The 17,933-nt window shown below is 47.9% G+C and overlaps 1 protein-coding gene across 2 annotated transcripts; it reads left to right on the forward strand.

Moving 5' to 3' along the window:
- Positions 1-1,134: 1,134 nt before the first annotated feature.
- SRSF11 (serine and arginine rich splicing factor 11) lies at positions 1,135-17,071 on the forward strand. Of its 2 annotated transcripts, none has more exons than XM_030226721.2 (13): positions 1,135-1,195; positions 1,337-1,489; positions 5,656-5,789; positions 9,624-9,733; positions 10,914-11,006; positions 12,203-12,252; positions 12,534-12,661; positions 13,594-13,675; positions 13,935-14,066; positions 14,309-14,398; positions 14,931-15,026; positions 15,628-15,766; positions 15,867-17,071. In XM_030226721.2, the coding sequence occupies exons 2-13, from the start codon at positions 1,362-1,364 to the stop codon at positions 16,062-16,064; spliced, it is 1,380 nt and encodes a 459-aa protein (XP_030082581.1). In that variant the 5' UTR covers positions 1,135-1,195; positions 1,337-1,361; the 3' UTR covers positions 16,065-17,071. The 2 variants fall into 2 exon arrangements, with proteins under 2 accessions (XP_030082581.1, XP_030082582.1); XM_030226722.2 differs by having other exon boundaries at positions 15,870-17,071.
- The last annotated feature ends 862 nt before the right edge of the window (positions 17,072-17,933 follow it).

A 17,933-nucleotide genomic window follows, 5' to 3' on the forward strand; every position in this document is an offset into this window, starting at 1 on the left:
TTTCAACTGATTTTTTTAAAAAACAGTGGTGCTTAAAAATGGCTTTTAAGGACTTCAGAGGGCGAGTGCTCTGTGCCTCAGGGCCCCTGGTAAAAACACTGTGCCACTTTCATCTCACTCAGTTTCAATGCTGTTGGACAGCTAAATTCCACCTGGAACAATGCTGACAAATCCAAATCTGGAATTTAAATAAGCTTTTGGCAATTCAGTACAAGATACGGCATCTGTGATATTTCATAAGTGTAAATGTGGTATCTGCTAAGGGAGGACAGTGAGCATCTCCTACTTTATGATCAGATGTGGTAGAATTTCAGCTGGATCAATAAATAAGGCTTGTTTTATTTACATTCAGGAACATTTATGGGGAAACATTAACATAAAGCAACAAACTCATCAGGAAATAGCATGATTTGTACTGTGTAAACTGCAAACACATTTTTTCCCCTCTCTAGTGAGAAATTCTACCCCAACTGTACTGCTTGTGATGCCTTTTCTGGGACTACCTGAAAACAGAGGTAAGGGAGTAAAAAGCAGGTATATTTATTGAAAAGCCTTCAGGTACATTTTGGGCACACAAAGCCCACCAGGGACTACACCCAGAAATGGATGATGGGTCACAAGTTTTCACACTTTTATGAGTTTGGTCTGTTTGCATATTCAGGGTTAATGTTCCAATTACAGCTTCAGGTAATGAAGTTATTTACCCCAAGTTTGCTTTCCCCAAAACTCACTTTTATTTACATTTCTGGGCCCTGAGACAGTGAGGAGGCCTTGATTCTCAGGCCTGGAGAGGAGGAATTGTTGTATCTGACCAAAATGTGAACTAGGATTGTATATGGAGTTTGGAGTTAAACACTAAAGAACTGCAGGATCACAAATATAGAAAAATAAAAAAGCCAGAATCCTGGGCACCATTGGGACAGTGTATTTTGTGAGAGTTTGCTCTGTGAAATGACGAGGAGCCAACAGCGGTCCCTCAGAGCCCCCTCAGCTTTCCCGCGCGCGGGCCCGGAGCTGTGAGGGGATGGGGGGGGGGGCTGAGCGCGCCCCCTCCGCGCACGCGCCGCCCCCGCGCGCGGGCGTCCCTCTCTCCGTGCGCGTCGGGCGGCGCGGCGCATGCGCGGGGCCGTGCGCCGTGGGCGCGCGCGCAGGCGCGGCGCGGTGCACCGTGGGATACTGCGGCCCGGGCAGGCTGGTGAGGCGGCGCGCGCGGGGCCGGGCCGGGCTGGGCCGGGGGCGGCGGGGCCGGGGAGAGCGAACCGGGCCGGGGTCGGCGAACCGCAGCGCCTCGCCCGCGGCTCACCCGCCCCCCGTCCCCGCTGTGTGTCTGCTGCAGCACCGGCGGAGCGGGCGGCGGCGCGATGGCCTCCAGCAGCGGCACCGACGTGATCCAGGTCACCAACGTCTCGCCCAGCGCCAGCTCGGAGCAGATGCGGACCCTCTTCGGCTTCCTGGGCAAGATCGAGGAGCTGCGCCTCTTCCCCCCCGAGTGAGTGCGGGCCCGGCCCGGCCTCGCCGCCTCCCCCTCTGTCCCTCCCTCCTTCCCCCCCCCTCCGTGCCCTGCCCGCGGCCCGGCGCCGCCTCCCGCCCGCCCCCCCGGCGGCTCCCGGCCCGGGCCGCTCCCGGGGATCCCGCCCGGGGGCTGCGGGGCGGCTCTCACTGCGCGCCCCCGGAGCCGGTGTGCCCCGCACAGCTCGGCTCGGTCACGGGACTGCGGGGATTAGTGCGGGGCGTGGAGCGACACGTGCGGCTCCGGTGAAATCCACGTTTGTCTCCAGGAGTTGTTTGTCCGGGGTTGTGCGCGCTGAGCCTCTGCTGTCTGCGTCACCTCCGCAGCACCAAAACTTCTAGATGTAGATAAATGCGTTTGTTGTAAAGAATTTTTTGCTAGAAGAGCAGCTTACCCCAAATGTACAAAAAATACACTTTCACTATTTGTGTTCCTTACAAACAAATCTGTGCTGAGCAGAAAGGAAACCGCTGACAGACAAATACACATTTGTCAGTTGCACATCTTGCAAGGAATTCTGTGCAAATTAAAATAAATAATGCACATTTCAAGTGTGTGTATAACTGAAAGTTTCAGGTATTCCTGCAATTTACAATTTGCAACAAACAAAAAAAAAATACAGTTTTTATGTCTTCACTTGCAATTAAGTTCTAATGAACATAAATGGTGCTTTCAGAATCCTTTCTGATGCAATATAAAACCTGGGTGTTAGCAGTGCTGATGGTTTCAGTTTGATTGATTTACAGAGCCTGGTGTCATTATATGTTGGTGTTTTACATATTCATCATACAAATTAAAAGGTTTCTTTAATCAAACAATTTGTAACACCCATTGCAAAAAAACCCAAATTACTTGGGTTTTTTATTTTAGGCAGAAAAAGTATAGCAGAACATTTGTTTTTCCTCATTGAGGCTTCCATCCCTGTTAACAGAAAGCAAAGACAGTTCCAGAGGGAGTTTCCTTGTTCCCAGCTGGGATTCCTGGCATGGCAGGAGCTCACCTGTGGCAGGTGCAGTCCTTTCCTGGCCTGCTCTGTGTTTGAGCACTTTGTCTCGTTTTTCACTGCGGTTGTTGGAGGTGATTTGTGTCTCTGAAACTTTGTAGCTTTAGCTACACATTAACTCATCTGTCCTGGGTTGCTGCAGTGCCTTGGTGTCCTTTCCCTTGGTGAGGAGCTGACCCCCAGGAGGTTTTCCCTGGGTTGATGGGAATCTGCTCTGTACTTCAGGCCCTCCAGTTCCACTTCCCCCCAAAGAAAGGGACATTTTCTAATAGTGCCACATTCTTTTTCTGCTTCTTCTCCCTCAGATTCCAGCTCCTGCCCATCCATTCTTGGAAGGATGTGGGTTCTAAATCATAATCTGTGACTTCTCCCTATAATGTGGATTCCTTTTGGGATCTTGCTGGGATTCTCCCTTGGCTGTAGTATTTGAGGAGCCAATCCCATTTCCTTTGCTCCACCTCTTTGTTTGATCTGTGTCACTCTGACTCTGCTGTAGGACTTCCTTATTCTCCTGCACTTCCAGATCACGTGTAACTTCCGGAGCTTCTCTCAATTCCTGTTTTTCCTACTCTCTCAGCCACCCCTTTTCCCAGTCTATTTAATCCCCTGTTTCCTATTTATTGTGCACCTCAGCTGCATCTTTAATGCACAATCAGCTTTGGCACATCTTCCACTTTTCCTCCCCCTCTTCCTCCTGCTTTTCCCCGACTCCTTTGCCTGGTTCTCATCTTTATTATATTCCATAAAACTCCATCCAGACTGCAAAGTGGAGGGAGTGGATTTCTGAGTTTCCTGTATTGCAGCCCCATTAAATCCTTGTGTGTCCCAGCATTCCAGTGGCTGAGAGACAATTCCTGAGTGCTTCAGCCTTGGGTGAATTAGAATAATGATGGATGGTGGCTTTTTTGGGAGCTGTTGAGAACATCCAGTTCTTGCTGAATTTCACCCAGCTTGGATTTGAGAGTGAGTGGAAATACCATTTTTAAAAGTGCAATACACAGATGTAAATTAAATGTCAGGCTGCAGAAGCGTTGCCTAACACATTTTCAGTTGTTATTTTAGGTTCATTATTTTGGAAGGAAGCTCAGCTACCCCAAAGCATTCCCAGAGGCACTCCTGGCTGTAAACAGGATCTGCTGAAGAGTCAATAGGATCTGCTCTGGTTCACATTCCTTTGTTATCTGGCATTTTAAAAATGCCTCAAAATACTGGGCTGCATCTCTATAATGAATTGTGTGATTTTTATACAATTTTGATTAGGAACTCCCTTCAGCTCTGCCATCAACCCTTGATTTACTTTCCTTTAGCATTTTACTGTGATTTTGTTGAACACCTTCTACTAATGCTTCTTTGGGTTTATGTTATGATTATTTTTTATTTCTTGTTATTTCTGATTATAAATTATTACTTATGGGCTAGAAAAGGCACCTTTTTGGCAAGCTGCTGTGGATTTCTGGGCACAAAAGAGCCAACAGATTCAATTATTTTTCCTCATTTATCACTGCAGTTATTTCCCAATTTATTCAGTCTGCAAGCTGTGGGAGCAAGTGGCTGTTTCTAATTTTAATGTTTCAGAAGCTGCAATGTGCTGGCTCCAATTTAGTTTTCCACACCAGGTGAAATGTAAGGTTATTGAAGTGTGGTCTGACAGACACTGGGGGCAGTTGTGTGTGTTGGGCCCAGTGGGGCTGAAGGTGAGGGAGCTTTTGGCATTTGCAGTGCCCAAAATAGACCCTGGATCTGTCTGCTGGTGTCGGAGCTGTTCCCTGAATTCTGACAACCCCCAGTGCTGAAAGGCTTGATCAGCCTCAGCAGCCCAGATCAAACTGCTCTGGAGCTGGGATGCCTTTGATGTCGGATGTTTTGGAGTTGGGCTGGGAATCCAGGTAGGAAAAGCAGCTTTTTGTCAGGATCAGTGATGATTTCAGAGCTCCCCAGGCTGATCTGGACCTCTGGCCTGGCATAGTAGCAAGGGGTTTAGGATTTGCTGCTGCTTCCACTCCCTGCCTGGGCCTTCTGGAGGCAGCTTTTAACTCCTCTGTCCCTCAGTTCTGTCTGCAGAAGCATTTTCCTTCCTGTCTTTCACTTTGTACATCCAATTACAGCAAAATCTGCCCCACTTCCAGGATAGGGGGACTCTTAAAACCCATCCTGGACTTGCCTGGATTGACTGCACCTGGTTTTTCAGTTTGGTTTGGTTTTAAGGAAGTTACAGCTGTAGTTCTACCATTCTGTCCCGTTATGGAAGTAAATATTTTTGGGTTGGTTTTTCTTTGAAGTGGCTCAAAACTTCTCAGTTTCGGGTTTGTAGTTTGACAGACACTTGTTCTGAGCAGGAACAGGCCCAGGCCTGCCTTGGAGGGAGGTCTGTTTTAGTGTGCTCAGCTTTTCATTCCTGCCTGAGCTCCTTACATTTCCTTGTGCTCTCCTTGCTGAAGACAGGCAGGAGCTCAGCCCTGGGCATTTCTTAGGATGTGGGAGCATGGTGAAGTTTAGTCTAGAAGCTGGGATGGAATTGGGTTATGAATGAAACAGAATCCCAGACTGGTTTGGGTTGGGAGCGACCTTAGAGCTCATCCAGTGCCACCCTGCCATGGGCAGGGACAACTTCCACTGTCCCAGGCTGCTCCAGCCTGGCCTTGGACACTGCAGGGATCCAGGGGCAGCCACAGCTGCTCTGGGCATTCTATTCCAGGGCCTGCCCAGCCTTCCAGCCAGGAATTCCTTCCCAATCTCCCATCCCTCCCTGCCCTCTGTCAGGTCAAAGCCTTCACCCCACACCCTACCCCTACACGCCCTTGTCCCAAGTCACCAGGATCCTTTAATCATCACCCTCTTCATTTCACAATTTACCCTAATCAGTCATCTGGGGCCTAAAGCAGCGAGTGTGAAACCTCAGGGTTTAACTGAGACAGAATTGGTCACTTTTCTCTTTTTTCAGGCAAGTTTTCCTCCCAGCCAGGGCGGAATTTGCATTTAGGTGGTCGCTCACGGATTTATTGTGCATAGCAGAGCTCACGTGCAGCTCCAAGCTATGAGAGAGCTCAGGTGCAGCCCAAAGGGGGGGTATAGCCCCTGGTGTGGCTTTGGGGTTGGTTGGTTGTTCCCTGCTGTCCCTGAGTGCTGGCTCTGTCTCTTGCAGTGACTCCCCCTTGCCGGTGTCGTCGCGCGTGTGCTTTGTAAAGTTCCACGACCCCGACTCGGCCGTGGTGGCCCAGCACCTGACAAACACTGTGTTCGTTGACAGAGCCCTCATAGTCGTTCCCTATGCTGAAGGTTTGTAACTTGTTTGATGTTCTATGGGGCCACCCTTGGGTGGTGGTTGGTTCCTGTCTAGTGCTCAGTATTTAACAGTAGTCCTATGTCAAACACGTCAGAGATTGCCATTCTGAAACCCTTGGTATATTGCCTTTGGCCCCTGCATTTGGTCAGTTTGTTTCCATCGTGACACCAATTCTAAGTGGAATGTTTTGTGTGTCTTGAAGTGTAGAATAAGAACGTTTTAGGCAGAATTCTATGCCAATTTTGCTCCGTGTCAGTCTCAATGAGACATTTTGCCAAACAGATTGTAATGCAAACAGGTCCATATTTTAAGGAAATTTTACCTTAAGAATTGTTTGCCACTTTCACTCTCTTCATGAGAATGGTTTCTCCCTCCCTGAGAATGCATGGGAGAGGAATTAACATTCCTTTGGGCTATGCTGCCACTGCATTTATTTGGGAACATCCCCAAAAAAGGCCCTCACTCTCCTTGTGGAGTCCAGTATACCAAGGGTTTGAATAATTACTGTTTAATTCAAAAGTGACAACTTCCAAGAGGTGCCACATGGGCACTGGTCCTAGTTTTTAATTCCAAGTTTTCTTGTTCATCCTTGATATATTTAATAGAATTTCACTAAATAATAAACTCTTCTCTCTGTTATTTGTGTGTGTGATTTTTGTAGTGGAGAAGGCAAATGCAAAGCCCTTCCAGATGACTGAAAAACAGTGGGTCCTCTGCAGCTACAGGGGATTCTAGCCATTAACTAAAGGCCAGCAAGCACTCAAGTCCCCAAGTGTTTTCCTGGTGTAACCACTTGTTAACTACATTTTCTCTTCTTCTTTTTATTTTTACATTTTAGGGTGTTACAGTAATTTGAAAGGCAATGAGCAGGGTTTTTGGAACTTACCTTAAAAGCAAAGTGCTGAGAAGACACCTCTTCTTACAGAAGTCTTATTAAACTCTTCTAGACTTGCTTTAGAAGTAACTGATTTCCATTGTACTTGTACATTTCTTGATTTACTTCTGGGAAAGGTTGAATTGAATAAAATCTTGCAGATTAAGTCATACCTACAGTGCTAAGTTGGGTACATGGCCTGGGGTCACACCTGTAATCTTAATCTGTCATGCTGGAGCTGTCTCTTGAGGCCTGGGGAGCTGTCTTATCTTATCTTTGTATTCCTTAAGCTTAAAAGATATGAAACTGAAAAGATGTCCAGCCTAATTCCTGGAGTGTAGGAGTGTGCAGTGTGGCCTCTGACTGAGCCCTGCTGCTTCCTGAGGGCACAGAACCCCTTCTGCAATGGAGTTACTGCTCCTGCTGCCACTGCTGGAGAACAGCAGAGCTGAGAGGCTTCTTGTCCCTGTGTGGGTGTTAAACACAGCACCAGTCCAGTGACACTGTGCTGGAATATTCTCCAAGGCCCATGGCAATAATGCCAGTGTTTAACTCTTCCTACAAGGATAAACCCACTTTTCTCTTTGTCAGTCTTACTTTGTCCACTGTGGATAAACCTGGCACACAGAGAAACCTGCCCAGCAGCCGGGCTTCAGAAAATCCAATTATTAAAGTAGAATATTTTCCTGGGCCTGTTAAGGAGTCACTCCTTGTGTTGTCTGACAGTTCAGAATTTATTGGCCTTGGCACATCACAAGAGAGATGTTCAGCCAATAAGGTATTGCCCCTGGGTTGATAATCCCACACTTCTGTCCCTGTGCTGGAGTACAGTTTAGCCCCAAATTCAGCCTGCCAGGGTCCCAGTTCAACCAGGAGCAGCATTTCCCCAGCCCACAGTGCCACTGCTGATGTGCTTAAAGCCAGGCCTGTGCAGAGTGGGGCCCTCCTCTCTCTGATTTCTGCTGTGCTAATGAACCTGTGTGATTATTGCCTGTCACTAAAGCAATGTTTATTATCTGTTTAGTGCAATAATTCCCCCCCTGTCCCAAGTTTTAGCTCACACAGACACTTTGGTGTTGGCTGTTGCTTTGTGTTATAGAACTATACACAAAGGCTACGGTAAGGTTTAGTATTTGTCATTTTCTCTGGGCTAATTCCTGGATTTGGAAGGAACTCTTAAGGTTAAAGATGGCTGGGGGGGGTGTCTAGGTTCTTTGGTTAATGTTTGTTTCTTTTGTCTGTTTCTTTTTCTTTCATTTCTACACATTCATGCAGTATTTCATGGTTCTAACAAAGCAGCAGTAAAAAAAGCTCTTGAAGCATGAAAATTAACTGGTGAGGGGCCTCATTGCTTTTTTAAAATTGTAGTTTATTTAAATACTTTTAAAAGAAACAATTAGAGGATCAGATGCATGAATTTTTTTTAATGGATGCAGATCTTCTGTGAGGTGTCTCGAGCTAAGTCTGAGGATTTGTATTTAGATGCCAGAAATGTTGTCGTTGCACTAATTTGAAATGTTTAGCTGTAATTGATAAATATCCTCTTGAGACATAATTTTGCATGCCAAATGACCCCGTAATCTCTCTGTAGGTATGTTGATATATTTATGCATTCCTGCCCTTTGCCTCCATGACCTTTTTCCCTGTCCCTCCATAACTTTGGGTATCTAAAGTGCTGCCAGCTCAGTGCCACGAGCCAGATATCAGTGCTGTGTATTGTACATTTGTGTAGATTATCGGCACTTCTCAGTATAGGTGGGAGGAACCATTACCTTTATTTAACAGTGGTTTTTCTTTTTTGTTGTTGTGTTTTACAGTTCTTTTCCCTGGTTCAGCCTGAACTATATACCAGGCCCTGCTGAAAATACCACCCAACAGTTTTCTTCTGCAGCTTATCCAGTTTCTCTTAAGTGCCCTGTACATATTGTATGTTTTATGATGAGATGCAGTTTCTTAATATGTATTACAGAAACACTACTGGTATTTGCAACTATATAGTAAAATTGTTTTATTGAACTCTCATTTTGGGGGCTTGGGCACATTAACAAATTAATCCATCTGTATAGGGCTTTTGCTGTTGGATAGAGTAAAACTCCCTCCACAAGTGTTTGCTAGTAGGGCCCTGAGCACTCCGTGTGCAGAGCAGGCAGTGCAGTAACCCCTGGGCTTAGCTGGCTGCAAGACTTTGGGCCACGAGTCCCCTGTGCCACGGCAGGTGGCAGCAGCACTGTCGGTGCTCTAAGCTGGCACATATTGGAACAAAAGCATTTTACTGCACAGGTAAGGAATGTGCCAGCATCCCTGTGTGTATCCCAGCCACAGACACACCCCCAGCATTCCCGGAGAGCCGCAGGGACCGCATTCCATGTGACACGTCAGCAAAAGCCCTACCCAAAACACCCATCCCTTCTCTTTAAGTTTGCCAAAATTTGTATGGTAGGTGTAAAAGAAAACATAGTGAACTGTACCATATTATTAACCCCTAAATCCAACTTTTTTTGTCTTGTGTATCTTGATTTTTCTGTGTGCTTTGTAGTGAAGCAGCCGACACGAGTCGTTGTTCATAAAACAGCTTTTGAAAGTTGAGAGCACTCTCACCCCTGGAGAACCGACTGTGCTTGCTTACGTTTGGTTCATGACTTAAAAATCGAGTACAGGTGATGAAACCTTGGCAGTGTTAACAACAAAGTAGTGTGTATTGTGCTATTTTTTTGCTCTAGAAACTTAACCTTTTGTAGAGAAAAAGGAACAGTCAAATTGTCACCCATTGAAGTTGCATTCTGACAAAAAAAGTTAATGCTAAATATTAATAGCCATCAAGCTTTGTATTTTAGCCAACATAAGTACTTTCAACAAACTCAGGTGGTGTATCAGGGAGACTTTGCTGGGTGTATTTGTGTATTTGGTGCCTCTGGGCTGGGATGCTCTCTAATGCCAGGCTGTTTCCCTGCAGGAGTCATTCCTGATGAGACTAAGGCTTTGTCTCTCTTGGCACCAGCTAATGCCGTGGCAGGGCTGCTGCCCGGGGGTGGCCTGCTGCCCACTCCCAACCCTCTCTCTCAGGTAGGCTGGGGAACCCCTGGGTGTCTTCTCCTGCATTCCCACTTCATTCCTGCTCTTTCTTTCAGGACTGATGTGTTGATTCCAATTCCTAGAGTGGTTAATCGACCCTGCTGGATTGGGACAGCTCTGATGTGAATTAGGGCACGACAGTGACAAGTTGTTAGATTGAATATCTCATTTCCCTATTTCCTGGTTTCTCAGGGCCCTGTTTGTGCCTCCCACCCCTCTCACCCGCTGTACTTCACAGACGTGACAAGCAGTAGAAGTCTCACAGATTTTAAATTCCTCAAGTCCAAGGAGCTGCCACACTGTGAGATTCCCTTCATTAATCCTCCAGCTGAGGGGAAAATTGGAGCCTGGTTGTGTGAACCCACAGGAATTCATGTGGAAGAGGAACAGTGAGAATTGCACATTGTGAGAGAAGCTGGAGTCACAGCTCAGCTCTTAACAGGGCCCAGAATCAAAGTGCAGGAGGCAAATTAATCATAATAAAGCCTGATTAATTCTGCACCTCTCAAACCCTCCCCAGCTCTTGCTTAGCTGAAGGACCCCCTGGCCGTGGAGCTGCTCAGGAAGGAAGAGCCTAAATTTAACCTTAGAAACCCAGGGAAGGGGTTGGGAGAACCAGATACGACCCAAAATACTTCATTCACTAAAAAACTATGCATGTGAATCCTGGAAATGGTTGTTGAGCCCCTGAACTGCAGCTGTGTCTCTGAGCCCAAGCTGCTCCCAGCCCCTCTGTGGGATGTGTTCAGCACATCCATTTTAGGGGAGAAGCTGCACAGTTCAGCACATCTTGGCAGTGTGTGTTGGGTTTGGGTGTCTGTCTCAGTCCTCTCATTTGAAATGGCCCAAAATGAGCTGCTTTAGGGAGCCTTCTGCTCTCCCAGTAGCTTTCTAACCAAATTGGAGACATTTGCAGGGATGCACTATTGTTAAATTGCCTTTCAACATAAACCATGGCCATCTCAACCCTAAAATGAATTAGAAATGGGGCAATAGCCTCAAAAGCTTGGAATGAATTTCCATTTTAGCACTGAAAAATAATAACTTCATTTCCAACTGTCCCTTCAATTTGCTGGAATGCTTTACTCCTTCACCTTTATTTCCCCTGCCCAGTGATCTCCCTGGCTGATTGTTGTCACTGCCTGTGCCCTAACTGCTCTCTCTGCCACAGATTGGTGCTGTCCCTTTAGCTGCTTTAGGAGCTCCTGCTCTCGACCCTGCCCTTGCTGCTCTTGGGCTTCCTGGAGCAAACCTGAACTCCCAGGTACGTCCTCCTTCCAAAATCTCCTTTATTGCCCTCCTCTTTCCTGCCCTGAGAGTGGTTTTCATTTGTATCACTTCCCAGCCACTGCCTGGGAACTCCAGGGACTGGTTTCTGCTTGGAATGAAAAATACCTGCTTGAATGTCAAATTAAATGTTGGAAGGGGCCAAGGAATAATTTGGGAATAGCAATGAAATATTTCAAATATGTCATTATCAGGCCAGGAACCTGCCTTGTTCTTCAAGTAAAAAGTAGTTTGACTTTTTAATTTTGTAGGTGTCAGAAATGTGGAGACTTCATTAGGTTGTGACAGCAGAACAAAAAAGGCTTTTAAGTACTAAGTACTAGAATATTGAGTATATTTATATAAATAAAAATATAGCAATATAAATATATTGGTCATCTCTAAATAGATATAATATTTTAGAGGTAAGAACAAAATACACTTACAGCAACAAGAAGCAGCAGTAATTAAATGCATTGCTACTGCCATCACTTGAATTTTTTATGTATTCCCATGTGGAAGAACAAGCAAATGATGGTGAAAATTAAATAACAAATGAAAAAAAAATTTAAAGGCAAATTAGAAAAATGTAAATTTGGGGCGATGGAGGATTTTTGTACATTAAACCATCAGGTTGTAACAAACATTTCAAAATTTAAAGTTGGAGTTCATTTAAAAAAATGAGTGAGGATTAAACATTTTTTCTTAATACCCCATTGGTGCAGGAAATGACTGATCATGATACCTGGGTTATCCTAAGAGCTGTAAAATACATTTCTCATGGAATATTTAGATGTTTACAAGTTGGCATTGAGGTCTTCAGTGGACAGACAGCTTAGAGAGGGCTCTGTTCCCTTGCAGTGACAGAAATAACCTGTGCACAAAAAGTTACTGGTACATAAGGATGGATCCAACACACCCCAGCAGTGTATTTTTATCTGTTGGTATTTTTATCCATTTGTGGTTTTATCCCTGATCCTGCCCAGACAGGGCTGGCTTTGGCTGCTGTGGAGAATAAATCCCCAGAGCCCCAGTGTGGGGTGCTCACAGCAGCCCAGGGTGGCCTTTCCTCTCTGCTGGGGGTGTTCTACTCTGCTTTTCCAGCTGGGAAAACTTCCAGGGGACATTCCAAGGAAGGTTCTCTGGAGCTCTCACATCTCCCAGCCTGGTTCTAACTTTGTTTTTCCCCCACAGTCTCTTGCAGCAGATCAGCTCCTAAAACTGATGAGCACAGTGGATCCAAAGTAAGCAGCAGTGTTCCCAAACCCTTGTACTGCACTCCTGGGGGATTCCATGGGGATTCAGTGCCCAGTCCCTGTCCTGCTGGAGCTGGAAGGGCCTTGGAGCACCCTGGGCTAGGGAAGGTTCCCTGCCCATGGCAGGGGGTGGGATGAGATGGGTTTGATGTCCCCAAACCAAAACCATTCCAGGATTCCCTGACCCTGTGAACTGGCTGACTCTGACAGTGCAGACCTGTATCCCTTGGGTCCCTGAGTCCTGAATTTTGGAATTCTCTGTTGCCCAGGTTGAACCATGTGGCTGCAGGTCTCGTGTCCCCCAGTCTGAAATCAGATACCTCCAGTAAAGAAATAGAAGAGGCCATGAAGAGAGTCCGAGAAGCACAGTCCTTAATTTCTGCTGCTATAGAGCCAGGTAATTCCAGCCTGGAATGAGCCATTCCAGCCAGCATGGGGCTTGGACACAGCACCTGATCAAAACTGATGCTCTGCACAGCCCCAACTTCATGCCTGTGCTCTGTGGGGAATTCACTTACTAGGCTTTTAATCATCCTGCAGTGGATGCTCCATTTCCTGCAGAAATGGGCTGGAGTGAATCCATTGATTTTTCCCAAAATTCACTGATTTGAAGGCTGTAAAACACCCAGGCTTCTCTGAGGGAAGTTCTTGCTGCTGTCTCAAATTCCAAGGGAACATGGATTTTTTGGCCTCACCACTTGGCACCCTGCTGATGTTTCTCAGGGATGCTTTCCTTTATCTTCATTCCTAATCTGGGCAGGTTTTGTAAATAATTCTCTTTTCTGGGGCTTCTTTCAGCAGGTTTGATTTTAGAACAAGCTCCAGCAGCTCTCTCACAATTGTCAGAGCCACCAAATCTCTGAGAAGCAAAAGCTTGAACACTGAAAATACAGAATATTCATCAGTTCTGCAGCCTCCCGATAATTTCTAGGAGAGAACAGAGCTCCTGTTCTTGCTTAGCTTGAGGCTTTTTTGTGGGAAATTCAAAACAATCATTTGACAGGTTCTCCAGCCCCTCAGGAAATGGCAGATTCTGAGATTTTCACAGGATTTTCCATTGCCCTGCAGCCATCAGCTTTTCACTAACTTAAGATTTTTTCTGAATTTTGACTTCTCCAGTTTTGCATAAAACTTATTTTGTGTCACAAACATGAGCCCGTTCTCTGTCAGTTCTCTTTGTCTTCTTGTGAAGAAAATTACAGATGAGCCTTCATGTCAAATGGCAAGATCAGGTTGATTTATATCAATTACTTAAAGCTCTGGGTCCTTTCCTTTAGAAAATCTCTTTGAATATTAAAACAAAACATTGGTTTTATTGTACTTTTTCAGATAAAAAAGATGAAAAACGAAGACATTCAAGGTCGAGGTCGCGCTCGAGGAGGAGGAGGACACCTTCCTCATCCAGACACAGGTGACTGAGCAATTCCTTAGAACCACCTCCCACAGCTGGAACAATTCCTGCAAAAATCATTCTTGGGGAGAGCCTTGGGTTTGATTTGGGGCTCCAAAGCTTTATTGCCCTTTCAGTGTGCAGAGCTCCTGTGCGGGCCGGGCTGAACTGTGGATGGAGGCTTTGGTTGGCTTTGGGGGTTTCCAGGCCCTGAGCAGCTGGGCTGGGAGCAGTCCCAGGATGTCCTTCCTGTGACTCCATGTTGGTGTGTCCCTGGCAGACGCTCCAGGAGCAGGTCAAGGAGAAGGTCCCATTCCAAATCCAGAAGCAGGAGGCGATCCAAAAGTCCGAGGAGAAGGAGATCTCATTCCAGAGAGAGGAGCAGGAGGTCTCGGAGCACATCCAAAACCAGGTAATGACTCCAGGGAGTCCAGTCCTGAGCAGGGCAGGGATTGTCCCCTGTGCTGGCTCTGCTGGGTCCCCACAGCTCTGGGCCCTCAGTTCAGAGAGGACATGGAGGGGCTGGAGCACCTGTGGGGGGCTCAGCCTGGGGAGCCACCCCTGCCCCTCCAGCTCTGCATCCCTTTCCCTGTCCAGCAGATTAGGAAGTGCTGTTTGAAAGTGACTTTAACTTAATCTCTTTTCTACTAAAAGGGATAAAAAGAAGGAAGAGAAAGAAAAGAAACGTTCTAAAACTCCCCCCAAAAGCTACAGCACAACCAGAAGATCCAGAAGCACAAGCAGGTACAGAAATGGGATTTTCCTTGCTCTCTGTGCCCAGCAGGATTTTGGTGCACTTCAGTACTAGATAAAAACAAATGTTCTTGTGATAGAGCAGCTGGTCTGTGGAAGGTGCCCCTGCCCATGGAAGGAGCTGGGCTTTGAGGTTCCTTCCAACCCAAACTATGCCTGGATCCATTGGATTGTGATTCCAATGAGGATGTATCTGGTACAGGCACAACAGCACCTCTGCCACCTGTGTCTGTAAGATACTTGCATTTTCCTGCAGTGTTTGAGATAAATTCTTTGTGTTTAGAACAGTTTTCCTTGCTTTGTGTCAGAGTTTGATGTTCCAGGGTCACTGCCAAGCTCTTCCTGATTTAGGGAATAAATCCACGCAAAAGTGTTTCATGCTTTCAAAAACACTTCCAAATTTAGCTTGCATTTTTAACAACTCCTTAGTATCCTGTGAGCAGGGCTAGGGTTGGATTAGGGATGCATTTGCAGCTTTAAGAAAATCAGCAGAGATTTCCAAAGCTCCTGTGTCTCCCTGCAGAGAACGGCGGCGCCGGCGGAGCCGGAGCGGGACACGGTCCCCGAAAAAGCCCAGGTCTCCCAAACGGAAAATGTCCCGGTCCCCGTCACCCAGAAGGTCAGGGAAACACTTGGCTGGGAAGAATGGTGTCTGGGAGGGAAATTCCCAAATTGTGACCTCCAGGGAGGCTCCCAGGGATTCTGGGGGAGGGGGGGAGTCTTTGCTGCTTTTGTGGAGCTGCTCTGGGGTTGGCTGGGAGCTCCAAGGGTCAGGGGTTCCAGGGGTGGTAGGAGTAGGATGTGCCACAATTCCCAATCCCTTTGGCTCTGCACAGTGGGAATCAGCTGATTTTGGGTGGCCTGGGTGTTCTGTGACCCTGTCCCAGGATGAGGAGGTCAAGCTGCTCCTCTGTAAAACACTGGAGCACCGCTGTTCTTGGTGCCCAGGATTTGGATTCCATGATCCCTGTGGGGCCCTTCAGCTCAGGAGATTCCATGGTTCTCTTTGCCGCAGCATTGCTCAGCCTTTGCTTTGTGGTGTTGTCCTTGAGCCAGAGCTGAGCTGGGATTTTGGGTATTTCCTGGAAGCAGAGCCCGTTACCTACTTGCCTTCTGCCATTTTCCTTTGGGTTTGCTGTGGGTAGCGCTCTGGACACAGTTCCAGCCGTGGAATGGGGTGATGGGGATGGGCCTCATCCTCTTCCTGCTGATCCTCATAGGCATAAAAAGGAAAAGAAGAAGGATAAAGACAAGGAGAGGAGCAGAGACGAGAGGGAGCGGTCAACGAGCAAGAAAAAGAAGAGCAAAGACAAGGAGAAGGATCGAGACCGGAAATCCGAGAGCGACAAGGATGTGAAAGTATGTTCCAAAAAGCCCTGGAGCTGCTCCCAGCCCTGCCCCACATCCCCCCCGCCCCGGCCCACAGGGAAGTGCTAACGTGTCCCTTTCCCTGGCAAAGCAGGTCACAAGGGACTACGACGAGGAGGAACAGGGCTACGACAGCGAGAAGGAGAAGAAGGAGGAGAAGAAGGTGGCGGATGCTCCCTCCCCCAAAGGGAAGGAGCCTGGAGCCGAGAAGGGCAGCGGGGATCCGGGCAGGGAATCCAAGGTGAACGGAGACGACCACCACGAGGAGGACATGGACATGAGCGACTGAGCCGCCCACAGCCCCTCCAGTGTGATCCTTTATGCTGTACTTGTTAATCCTCAACCTAGATGTATCCAGCTCCGAGCTCTCCATGGTCTGTCCATCCCGATACTAACTCACACCCAAAGCTTGAGACAGGGATCCCCTGCCCCCGGGCCCAGCTGGGGCCGGGCCAGGCCGCACGTCCCTCCCGCAGCCCGGGTTTGGCCACCCCTCCCTCCCTCCCTCCCTGCTTCCCTCCCTCCGGAGTGTCCCGGGCTGAGCCAGCAGGGCCCAGCAGTCTGGCAATATCCCAGGAGTGTGGGGAGTGTGGCACAGCCCCCCTGTCCTGTGGGAATGCCCTGGGAATGTGGCACAGCCCTCCTGTCCTGCAGCCACTGAGGGGCTGCCATGGGCCTCCGGACACTCCGGAGTCGGCCTTGGATCGCACCAGCTCTTTGTGCTCTTGGCTTTAGTTCTGGTTTTAAGCCATGTGCTGGGCTTGGTTGGGTTTGGTTTCCGGTGGGTTTTGGTTGGCTTTGCCCAGGGTTCTGTGCCCTGACCTTCCTGAGGGCTCTCTCTCCACTGTGTCCGTTCAGCTCCACCCAGGGCGAGCTGGGATGGTCTGACCTCGGGAAGGGGAATCCTGGCCGTGCTCAGTGAGGGAGGGTTGGGGGAGCAGCCTCACCCAGGGCTGGGGCTCAGGAGCTCACCCGCTGCAGCAGGGAGTGCATTTTAAAATGACCTTGGTCTGTTTTTAAAGCAAGTCCATTGATAATGTACTTTTTACTTGATCTCAAGTTGTACAAGCGGATAAATTTGTGTTCCTGTCCCGGCCGTTCCCTCCCTCCCGCACTCGGTGATCCCATGGTATTTGCAGAGTAGTTACCCAAAGCTGTTCCTTAGTTCCAGCAGCTCCAGAGCTTTTACTTTTGTGCAGGTAAAGAGACAAAAGTAGCCGACAGTCTGTGCCATGTCGATGTACAGTTTCAGAAAATGTTTTACAAAACTTTGATAATAAAACCCTGAAACTTCAACTCCTCTTCCTAGAACACTCTTGGGTTTTATTTCCACTGCTGGGAGCACCAAACTTAAGCTGATTCCTTACAGGGAACTTTTCTATCTCCATTACAGTGAAGAAGGAATTATTTTACTTTTGGGGGGGAAATGGGTTAAAATGGGAATGTGGAGGTTTATGGGACTGCTGAGGACCTGGGAGTGCTGGTGGATGAAAAGAAGAGAAGCTCTGGGGAGACCCTGCCTGGCAGGGAGCACTTGGAGCAACCTCAGGGCCACAACTGCAGTTATAAAAAATCTTTGTTTTAACTGGCAGTGGCTGGAGCCCTTCTGGGAAGTTTTCCTGCCCCTTGAGAAAGAGATTCCCATCAGCAGCTCTGTACCTACAGAGGGAGGCCCTGATCCCTCTCTGAGCTCCGTGGCTGATGCTGGGGGCAGGAGAGCAAGGCTAAGTTAAAAAAATAATAACCCCAAACCTATCCCTCCAGACCCCTCCTTCCTTCCCCAAAAAAGCCCCCAGCCCTCCCTCAAAAACACCAAAAACCCAGAAGAACCCAAAACCCCCAATAGTCTCCCTCAAAGCCAAAATACCAAACCAAAAATCCCCTCCAAGCCCCCAGGATCCTGCACGGCCAAAGCCTCTGTGGCCATCCAGGCTTTGCTCTCCAATCCCCCCGAAGTGCCCAGCCTGTGATCCAGGGGAGGCCGTTCCTGGATGGAGGAGGTGAAATCTCCAGAAGGACTGAACAGAGTCCAGTGAATTTCAGGCTTCTTCCCCCCACCCCCACCAGGCAGCTGCTCCCAACCTGCTCCCTCAGCTCCTGGTGAGGCTGGGAACTGCTCCTGCATCCTTTCCCTGTAAAACCTGGGATTCAGAGAGGG

The sequence above is a fragment of the Serinus canaria genome, chromosome 8 (assembly GCF_022539315.1).
Source record: "Serinus canaria isolate serCan28SL12 chromosome 8, serCan2020, whole genome shotgun sequence".
Lineage (NCBI taxonomy): Eukaryota > Metazoa > Chordata > Aves > Passeriformes > Fringillidae > Serinus > Serinus canaria.

What these genes read in the sequence shown, in the direction of transcription:
- SRSF11 (XM_030226721.2), top strand. Translation starts at nt 1,362, where the DNA reads ATGGCCTCCAGCAGCGGCACCGACGTGATCCAGGTCACCAACGTCTCG. An exon ending in AGTCGTTCCCTATGCTGAAG is followed by an intron (nt 5,790 to 9,623) that starts GTTTGTAACTTG and finishes GTTTCCCTGCAG; the next exon opens with GAGTCATTCCTGATGAGACT. An exon ending in ATGAGCACAGTGGATCCAAA is followed by an intron (nt 12,253 to 12,533) that starts GTAAGCAGCAGT and finishes TCTGTTGCCCAG; the next exon opens with GTTGAACCATGTGGCTGCAG.